The sequence below is a fragment of the Ptychodera flava genome, chromosome 15, assembly GCF_041260155.1.
Source record: "Ptychodera flava strain L36383 chromosome 15, AS_Pfla_20210202, whole genome shotgun sequence".
In the NCBI taxonomy this organism is placed as follows: domain Eukaryota; kingdom Metazoa; phylum Hemichordata; class Enteropneusta; family Ptychoderidae; genus Ptychodera; species Ptychodera flava.
The window spans coordinates 9,722,757-9,733,848 of NC_091942.1; the positions used below are offsets into that span (position 1 = coordinate 9,722,757).

The 11,092-nt window shown below is 38.4% G+C and overlaps 1 protein-coding gene across 1 annotated transcript; it reads right to left on the bottom strand.

The window, feature by feature from the left end:
- Positions 1–745: 745 nt before the first annotated feature.
- Positions 746–9,888, bottom strand: LOC139151093 (sulfotransferase 1E1-like). Its single transcript, XM_070723631.1, has 6 exons — positions 9,668–9,888; positions 5,061–5,323; positions 3,940–4,108; positions 2,982–3,076; positions 2,438–2,627; positions 746–2,325 (listed from the first exon to the last, which is right to left on the bottom strand). The coding sequence occupies exons 1-6, from the start codon at positions 9,777–9,779 to the stop codon at positions 2,213–2,215; spliced, it is 942 nt and encodes a 313-aa protein (XP_070579732.1). The 5' UTR covers positions 9,780–9,888; the 3' UTR covers positions 746–2,212.
- Positions 9,889–11,092: the final 1,204 nt, after the last annotated feature.

Below are 11,092 nucleotides of genomic sequence, written 5' to 3' on the forward strand. Positions count from 1 at the left end.
GGGGAACACATGACTCTTTAGATGTGGAAAAGATTCATCATAGATTTTGTAGTTTGTTTTAGGAGTGCATACAAATGTTGCAAATACTGCAGCAAGAGGTGAGCTAGGGAGACACCCTGTTCGAATGTATCTTTGTATTTAGATATCCTTCGTTTTTGGTTTAAATGTATTCACATTGATTCACCAGGTTGTCAAAGATTGCAGCTATAGATACCAATATGACAGGGCAGAAAAGGGGTATAATTGCAGGGGATTTTTTGTGAAAAACTTGTTATGTAAATTTGGATTTGCAGATGTAGGGGATAATCAGTATTCAGTTAACAGTAATCTTTTTTAATACAGTTTAAACAAAGATGTTTAGATATATCTATTCAGGATTGGCAGGCTGAAGTTACTAATAGTTCGAAACTAAGAACGTACTGTAAATTTAAGAATACTTTGACATGTAAGAAGTATTTAAGTTGTATCAATGATACCATTTATAGACTAGCCCTGTCTAGATTTAGATTGTCATCACATGATATTAATATTGCATTGAAGAAGGAAGGAAACCTGGATTCCATATGAGCAGAAACACTGCCCATTTCAATGTAGCTCTATCGAGGATGAATTTCATTTTATTTTAGTTTGCCCAAACTATCAAGAATATAAGACACAGGTTTATTCCAAAATTTTACTACTCCCCAGCATGTGAATAGAAATTTATTTTGCTTCTTCAAACGGATAAGTTACACACATTAGAGAATCTTGGTAAATACCTTTATTATTCTTTCAAAAGACGACACAGCTCTTGATCGATATTACTGAGTAAGTTACAGCTTAGATAAAACCTCAAGTGACTGTAAAACTTTGAAATGTATGTATTGTACTCGAAAGGCCTGTGGCCTATTATAGTACTGAATAAAGTTGATTGATTATTCTTTGTCTAAAAAGAATACTTGTCAGCTAAAATCTTTTCCAAATATACATATTGTAATGAATGCTTAAGACTTGTTACTTTAACTACATAATGTACCTTAAGAATGTAACACGTGTCCAAACACTAAACATAAGTTTGTCAAAACAATATTTTTAAGCTGTTCTAAAAAGGCAGAGCTTGTTGACCACGTTTATGATTATTCTAAAACATATCACTCTACGTTCTCAGGATTGTCCCATGGAATGTAGCGTCCTTAAACATCAAGGGTTGCCACTGAATTCAAAAGTGTAAAGTATGTAACAATAGCTAGTTTATATAGGAGATTTCCCAGCCTTGACCAAAATGCTAGATATCACGTGGATATCTCCTACACCAAACGTGGAAAGGGCGTGGGACTCGTTGGACTAGCACCAGAATTTGCACGGTGACCCCCCCCCCCCCGATTTTTAGCTCACGTGTGTGAACAAATATTCACCAAATTTGGTGAAACATGCTACAGATATTGATCTGATAAATATTTAATTGTGCTATGAAACAATGAACAGTGTCAAGTTAATTTAGGGCTCATCTGCATATTTAATGAACTTTGTAGTTAGTAATATTACTCTAAAATTACAGCATTAAATTTAATGAAACGTGCTACAAATGTTGATCTGATGGATATCTAATTGTCCCATATAGTGTCCAGTTAATTAACAGCTCACTTGCATACTAAATAAAGTTTTGTCATTAGTGATGAAACTCTGAGAGTACCGTGCGAAAGTTGATAAAACCTGCTAAATATAGTGATATAACATATATCTGATTGTTCTGTGAAGCATACTGCTATTAATGAACCTGTTGTAAAACACGTGGGCATATTCAGTTCACATCTGGTCATTCTTGGTGTTGAAAGAGAATGACCGAAAGATTCCTTGAGAAAAGTTTGAGCAAAAATTTGCTTTCGACGCGCGTACTCCCCTGAGAAAATGGAAACAAATGATGCTTTTAGCGGTCCAGTTGCCAGCAAGCAGCGCCATTCAATCAGCAAAAATTCTCCTCCAAACTCTCTCAACTTTTACTCCGCTTTGAAGCTCATCAAGTGAAATGGCAGGGAGGGGAATTTGGCGGCGAGTTGCGAACCGTAATCTAAAACATTGTGAGTAATCATAATAAAAAAACCTTAAAGAAGCCTTTTTCGAACTTCAAAATAATACTTCCCGATTACCCTGTATTTATTTCCTGGAATTATGTATCAGCCATGGGGTTGCCTAATGCTCGTCCCATAAGCGAAAGAAAAAATTATAATTATTATCATAGTACAAAGGTCATCTCTAAATCGCTGTCCTTCATCCATTCTTTGTAATGCCTATCGAATATTTCGTTCTCGGCCACTGTGAAGTACTTCTTCCAACCGCCGGCTCCACCTGTAAATTGACCAACAGCAACAAGTTTTTGTATATTGTGACACAATACTGACTTATCGTTATTAGAAAAAAAATTCAACGACTGATGAACAATGACAATCTATTCACCCACCTTTCCTTACATACGGAGAGCCTTCTTCAGCCTTCACGTTGGAAATCGTTTCGCAGTAGTTACTTTTGGTGGCCATCTTGTTTTTCTTCATGTTTCCTATTGTGCAGCGATTACTTATCTTTTTCACAACATCGTCTGCCAGCTGGAGGTCAAGGAACTTTGCAATTTTTCGGACATTCGATTCCAAGTCCTACACATTGAGTGAAAAAGAATGTAACGGCATTTTGTTTTGGAAATGCAGTGCCTGCAAAGAAGTCAATCGAAAAGTATGACGGGGACCACAGCGATCAAAATGTAAAGAGTATATGCAGCATAATATTGTCAAAATTACAATCTTGCTACTTTGGCAACGTTAGAAAGTCACGTTTCGCCGGTAGTAAAATGTTTGCAAGTCGGAAGGAGAAAAAGATTGAAAGGTGAAATAACTATGTACGTCTTCCCCGACCACTCGTAGAGATGTAATAATCAACCCCGTACCGGACCTACCTCGTACTTATCCTCTGAACCCCCTCCGATATAATTGGCTATCACTTCTCAGACTTACCTGAAACATGTCCTCATACTTCAGAAACAAGACGTTTTTATCATGCCTCCTCTTCCACCACGTGAGCACGTGTTCGTGCCATTTACTTCCATCATCTTTAGGAATAAATAAGAAACTAGTTGTCAGATTTATCGATCTTCTCAGATCCAATGCTTTTCTAGTAAAAATCGATTGCGTAGACTGCTTGACTCTTCTCGGCAGCTGTTACTTTCTGCCCAAGAGTTTGGGCCAATGCATTCCCCCACGATCTAAACAACAGCCTACAACTAACTTGACAGTCTGCTAAAGTCTACTCCTTCAATTTATTCTGTATTGATATTTATATGCAGACTTGGAGTAAGTCTAACGCATTCACCCCACGATCTACACAACAGCCTACAACTGACGCCACAGTCTGCTAAAGTTAACTCCTTCAATTTATTCTGTTTTAATATTCATATGTCCACAGACTTGGAGCAAGTCTAACACGTTCACCTCCTCGATCTAAACAACAGCCTACAACTAACTTGACAGTCTACTAAAGTGTACTCCTTCAATTTATTCTGTATTGATATTTATATGCCCACACACTTGGAACAAGTTTAGTCCACACATTGATACCAATGGGTTTGGGCTAAACCATAGTGCTTTAAAGGGGCTGTCTTCAATCCCTGGTTCTATGCCCCTTTAAAGTAAGTCGGTCACCTGTATCAATGAACTAATACACGATGATAAACGTTCGTGTGGACATTTAGCTCTTCAGGTTTAAAGTAACTCATTTAGATTTATAACATAGACAGTAGAGTAAGGAATCCCCATCTACTGTCTATGGTTTTAAAGCACTTCGGTCAACTGTCTCTACGGCAGCAATCACCGATATGCCTTTGGACTTCCTCAAGAAAATGAACGTCTTACTATGAAGTAAGCTTATATTCCCAAACGACAGTGCACATATTTTGAGGTAGAATGATGTACTCACGTCCAACAACGTGAAATCGGTTCTTACAGTCCAAATAATCAGGGAAGAACTCGCTGAAGTTTCTGTATGGGTTTGCTGGTCTGCTTTTGCGTTCTTTAGCCAACAGCAGTTGACTAAAATAGTATGATGATACAGCCACATCCTTTGGATTTCGTGCAATATAGATAATCTGGCGGGGAAAAAATTAGAACCATAAAAGTTTGACTTTGGATTTTTACAGTCGACGTTAAAGCATCGCCTATTCCTCTATCTCTAATCTTGGAGACATTTCATATTAAGATTTGAGTACTAATTTTTATGCAGGATTTTCTCTGTTAGGCTGCGTTCTCAAAAAGTGGTGAAGGGGGTTGAAAGTTTTGCTCTACCTACAAGGGGGACCTGAAAATATTTTGGCCCAACATTTCTATGTCAAACAACGGTTCTAATGTTAGTAATAATTAAACAAAATCTGAACCATTTTGTCGCATTTTATGACTTAAATCTAAGCAAATCTAAAAATGTTTGAATGCCATTAAATTTTCGTAAAATGACAAGTTGGCCTTGCAACGAGGCAAAAACTTTAACCGTTGAAATTTTTTTCCAATTTTTTTATGCAATGTATCAAATACAGTTTCTTAATCTCTCTACAGCACGCTGAAACACACAATATTCAGTTTGTCAACAAAGTCTGTATATCTAAATATTGGTGATAAATGAATTCGAGTCCAGATTGAAAGTTATTTGTCATTGATACAAATACACGGTACACATACACAGACTGTGTTGGCAAGCTGAATACTGGACAGCTCAACATGCTCTAGGGAGTAGATAAAGAACACAGTTGTATAAACTGAATAAAAATATTGTCAAAATACAAAGTTATACAGCTACATGCCCTGCCACTGCCGACGGGCAGTATCACTGTCGCTGCATACCGGCAGTGACAACTATTCAAAGTCTGTAACCGTCGACGGGTAGATAGGCAGCCAAATCTACACAAACAGAGCGAAAGAAGGTCGGTAGAAACTGACTGTATATGAAGAATGAGATTTAAAGTATATGAAATCGTTTGCCGACAATACAGCTACCGGTATATACAACAATCCAACAGACTCCGTAGTTTAGTCCGCTCCTTCTCATACCTTGGGATTTTTTTCTTCGAGCTCAATCGGTAGGAACTTCTCGCCCAAGTGACTGTTGATTATTCTCGGAGACTCCATCTCGTCCAAGTTAAAATCGTCGGGCACCTGGAATGCTTTCTGCACAATCTTGCTCATTTCGTCATCCTCGGCAGAAATGGTAAATTCGAGATAAGGTACTCTGATGTCCACCGGTATGTCTTTAATCGCGTCAATGTCACCACCGTTGAACACCAATGGCAGGATCTCTTTCATCCAAGTTGTACCTACATGTGTTCAAGAAGAGTATAGGATCTAAATTTTGTCATTCCTTTGTTCATTCCATTGTCATTTTCTGACACAACACCATGGGTCTGTTAATAACGTTTTCGATCACAAAATTTAAGGATTGGAGATCGCAAATGACGCGTTGTCAACCAAAGTCTTCGCTATTCCCTACCCTCCTAATTAACTAATGTACACGTTAGCTGAGGTTTATTTTTCCGAAGGGATTGCAAAAAGTTACTTAAAATGTAATTTGGTCAACGATTGCCATGTATGTATTCATATTTCGACGATCTTTACAAGAATCATTAAATTAACACAGCAGCAAAGAATAAAGGGAAGGCCAGTTAACCTTAAGAAATCAGCGTCCATATTGTGTTTTTATTGCGCTGAATTAAGGTTCTAAGACAAGAAATTGACCCCTTTAATCTAACAATTCTCTGGTGCTTAATAAGCTCAGAACCCCCGTACATTATACATTTTCTGAAAGCCTAGATATAGGGGAACATTTTGGTAACCACAGTGTCACCATTGTTTACATAGCCATCACGTGACAGGTATTTTGCACAACCTTTCAAAAATCGGTTTTCCCTATGTTTTGTCTCAATACTTCAAAATATCTTACTTAATCTTGCTGGTATGCAAGCTGTTAAAATGCTCTTCAAAAGTGTTTCTCAGATTTTTTATATCTTGCTTAGTTTTTATTTGAGCACAATTTTAAAGAAATCAACTAGGGTTAAATTCACCCCTCTGGAAGTTTTTCTGGCATAAAAATAGTTTAAGTGAGTTTAAAAAAATTCTGAGACACACTTTCGAAGATCCTTGGAATAGTTTGCACTCATACAAATTTCAGCCACATATCTCAAAGCATTGAGACAAAACATAGGTCAATTTCTTGTCTTGGAACCTTAAACCAGTGTCGATATTGATAAGGAAGGTTGATCTACGGAATTTAATCATGACAAAGTAATGCAGGTCGGTAGGGCCAGGTACGGGAAATACAAATATTTCGGTAAGCTACAATTCCATTAAGGTTAATTCTTTGACAGTGAGTGATCTTTGGACATTCATCCATCGAACACGTTTAGAGTCTAACCCTCGCTCTAGATGGCAGGCTTGAAATGCTCTCGTGCTAAATATCCAGGGATAACTGTCCCGATAATCATCAAAGTATTGAACTAGTGAGAAAAACTTAAAGGGCAAAGTACACGCTTTTCTCAGATGTCTTTCCCCTATCGTTCGCAAAGAGCCTCTCTGGCTTGCCGCCCCTCTTTCTTTTTTCCACAAGGGTGGCTTATACTAGTGTAATCCGCTTCTCCTTTCTCCCTGACATGGCTGCTCGCATTCTATCCAAGCGAGCTCAGAATGTTAGAACACAGGGAACCCAGTTATCTGGTTGTTGATGTTTGTATTGTTGTAAATATAGTCGCATTGTTGTTGTTGTTGGTGTTGTTGTTGTTGTTGTTTACCAACAAGATTCAACGAACATAAATATTGTGTTGCTGTTGTTTTAAATTGACGTACTGTAGATGTCCTGAGAAAGACTACAAGGATGCTATAATTATTTGACCCAATGCAACACTCTTCCAAGGTATGCTCTCTGTATAAACTGTTACATACAGAGAGAGTACGTTGGAAGAGAGTTGCATTGGGTCAAATAACGATAGCGTCCTTGTAGTGTTTCTTATGATATCTATATTACGTAGTTATGTTCGTTGAATTTTATTCGTCAACAACAACAACAACAACAACAAAAACACGACTAATATGAACATAAACAACAATACAAACAACAACAACCAGATTTCCAAGTTCCCTGTGACTATACCATACAGTGCAACACTTAGTCTTAGATGGAAATTTCAGCAAACGTTGAATTGAAACGCGGTCCCTCAAGGAACCGTTTGTGAAAGGACCGTGATTGAAGGTATGCTAGTTCAATATTCACGTTCACCAATGGATTGAGATTCTGATCCAGTACTCGACTTCCCCAGCTTTCAAGTTTTCCAAGTTGTCTGTGATTTAACATAATATCATATGTCCTCTCCCTCAAATATGGTGAAAATTGCCCCGCTGCTGGACACTATCCTTACGATCACATCATTTTAGAAGTAAAAACGATAATCCTTGGTGGTTATTACTGATCGCTTCAGCTGTCTGTGATGGGGTAGGCGGCGTCTGTACGGTTCATCAAAAGGTCTAGCTGTGGAAACGCAGCTATCTGTTGGCGGGGTAGCGTGCGTCGCTATGCGGGTCAAAGGTCAACCCTGCCACAAATAGGTCAACCCTGCCACGGACAGCTGCGTTCCCACAGCTAGATCGCCGCAAGCTGAATGTTTAGTTCTGCTGCGCATACGTGTGAGGTCACCGTGGCAAGCCATCTTTTGAAATTTGGTCCTCCTCAGGGACTGGTCAGTTTCTTCAGCCTGGGGGGGTGCCGGTGGATTCATGGGGGGGTCACCCTGTTTTTGACTTTGGTGATAGGGGGGTCACCATGTTTTTGAAATACCCAATAGGGGGGTCAGTGTGTTTTTGAATTTTGACACAGGCTCATCATTGCCTAAAATGCTAGTGTCAGCCACAAATTTCATCATTCAGTTGTATTTTTCGGCGCGCCCTTCGGGCGCGTAACTTTAATAATCAGTCATATTTTTCAGCACGCCCAACTTTAACATATCAAGCATACATACATCAGAGATATCTGTATGTTCAATATTTTTCAGCGTGCTCTTCAAGCTCATTACTTTAACATATAGACATTTTTCAGCATGCCCTTCAGGTGCATGACTTTAATATACAAGGCATATATATCAGAGATATCAGGATGTTTCATATTTTTCGGCGTGCCCTTCGGGCGCCATACTTTAATAAATCAGAGATATCTTGATGTTTGCAAAGTGAAAGTGTACATTATGAAATCTGCATTTCATATGAAAAGGATGACAAATTCCTGATACTTTTCTGTTCTCTCTGTGAGAATTCAGTATAAGAAAGTAACATGCACAAATATTTCACAATATATATTTGATACAGTGACTTATTTTAGAGATAGAAAAATGACAAGATATCTTTCCTTCTCATTGATGCAATTATTTTCCTTTGTGTCACAGGTTTTCTGTAGAAGATGCTTTTTTATGAACAAAATAATAGTTAAAAAAGGCAGTTTTTGTCATTACTAGCTGCGCTTTTATGGTTTCAATGCTACAAGAAAAGGTCCTCTCAGACACTGTACACATCAGATTTGGCTAAAAAAGCTCTCTATGGCTCCTCAGGAGATTTAATTGGATGGTTGGCAACTCTATACACCCATCAAAGTTTTTTATTCACTGCTTTTTCCTCTTTGATATTAATGATTGACATCCATTTCTGTACAACAGTTCAGGACATCTGGTTAAGCATAGAAAGTGTGAAATACATTCACAGCTCATTCAAAATACAGCTCATTCAAAATGTACTGTATTCAAACTTTAAGATTGACACTTTGAAATTCCTATCTTACAACTGACATGTTAACAATTTCATTAAAACATAGAATGACTATTTAAAATATAAATATATATGTAAAATGTAAAATATAATATATATATATATATATATATATATATATATATATGTAAAATGTAAAATATATATATATATATATATATATATATATATATATATATATATATAAATATATACATATATATAATTTATGTCCACCTTTTGTTTTACCTATGTCGCGTGCCGGGGCGGGGGTCACCCTGTTTTCGAAATTTGGAATAGGGGGGTCACCCTGTTTTCAAAATTTGGAATAGGGGGGGTCAGCCACTTTTTGACGTCGGCAAAAAACAATCCACCGCCCCCCCCCCCCGGCCGAAGAAACTGACCAGTCCCTTAGCTGTGGAAACGCAGCTATCTGTAGCGTGCGTCGCTATGCGGGTCATCAAAAGGTCAACCCCGCCATTAACCCCGCCACGGATACGTATGATTTTAACGCATGCACTTTAGAGTAAAGGCGTGAGCAAAATGACTTTGTCCGGCGCACACGGTGAGCATTTTGCCTCGCGAGGCAAAAAATATCCAACAGGTTGGATATTTTGCTCAACGCCTCGCGAGGACAAAAACTCACGAAAAATCGACCGCACACGAGGGTAAACTAGCTGAGCAAACAGCCTCGAATGAAACTTTGCTCAGCTAATTTCTCTCGTGTGCGGCGGGCATTAGTTGGATAAAAAACCAAAAAAGGTGTGTCACTGATAAGCCTCAGTAGTTTTGCGCACAGTTGATAGTTTTATGGCCAGGTTAGCTGCTAGATTGTTAGAAGCAGATTCCAGGTGAATGATGGAGCACCCCGGAACACCTACCTGACTTTGGATAGGTCAAGAAAAACACGTCATCGCTTCTGACCTTGAAGTTCCGTATCTTGTCCACTGAATATCGAAAACCAGAATTGGCCTTTGTCTCGGCGTCGACCATCTTTCCTGTAGAATGTTTGTAAACCTATAAATTACAACAAGACAGAATAATGCGCAAACTCGCTGTCAGGCTTAAACAGTGTCCTTGTTATGAACCCGTTTCGCTTGGTCACGAGGGTTATAGCGCCCGCAACCTCGTGATGCTCTTTTGTGGGAAATAGCAATATATTTCAACACCAATAATAACAAAATTATTTAAATATTTTGTACCAGTAAAAACATGTGCATTTTTACAGCGCAGCCATCCCTCCAAATGTCATGATTATCCAAAAGGAAAGCATACAATTTACCTGGTTAAATTTAAAAAATGAGTGACCATGATAAAATATATTGAAATATTTCAAACCCTGGGGCTGGATATGCAACTTTGATTTCTTTCCCAGATTGTACATCTATGTCATTCGCTTAAGCTTTTATTCGCTAATCTCTGACAGTAGATGAGATTCCCAACACCTGCTTGAAAATCTGTGCTTATTGTACCCGCGATAACGTCAACTCTTTTGCCCGTGTTCTCAGTAGAATCGTCGGTGTTCAAGCCTCTGATGCCACCAAAATCAAACAGGTGGTTGGATTCACCGCTGATGAAGGCCAAAACGGTCGGATCTCAGCCGTCAGCGACAAAGGATCTTGTAAGTCAGACTCTATAAATGGTGACCGTTATCACAGCAGACTCACTGAACTATAATTTAAAGTTACCCGCTGCTGCTGTGTGAGTACAAAGATGGATTCTGAAATTGTCAACCGCCGTTATCAACTTGCCAAGCTGGACGCTGATATTGCTGACAATTCTGACAAACTTACTGAACTTGACGTTGATCTCGATGACAAATACAGCCAGCAGGCTGGACCCCATCAAGATGGCTTGTCGAAGCGAAATGCTCAGGAAACAAGCGGTCTCTGCTCAAAAATCGTACCCATTCGACCTTTTCTAACACCTTTAATAATACACACCAACAGAGTCTCCACCTTTCACCATTTTGCAAAACGTTGGCCATGGACCTATTTCTCTTCTGTGGTAGATGATCGCATACACTACAAATATCATGGCGTACATTTGCGTATACAGCAATGTTAGATTTTACTGGACAGTATTCACTTAATGTTAGGTGACGTATTATTTATATCCTCAAATCTATCTGGCTGTGGACAGTAATAATGCCACAGTCCCGTGGAGGTACTTTTCAAATATAGGTAATTAATATTGAACATAAATAACTAGATGAATGAATAAATAAATGAATAAATAAATAAATAAATGAATAAATATTTTCATCAATTAAATTGAAAAATATATCATCACAAAGCCGCTGAAGA

Bases quoted from the DNA above. Each gene is read 5' to 3' on its own strand.
- LOC139151093 (XM_070723631.1), bottom strand. From the start codon at position 9,779: ATGGTCGACGCCGAGACAAAGGCCAATTCTGGTTTTCGATATTCAGTG. The intron at 5,324-9,667 runs GTAGGTGTTCCG...GAACACATGTAG, and splicing joins CTTGACCTATCCAAAGTCAG to GTACAACTTGGATGAAAGAG. The intron at 4,109-5,060 runs GTATGAGAAGGA...TTTCCCCGCCAG, and splicing joins TCGAAGAAAAAAATCCCAAG to ATTATCTATATTGCACGAAA.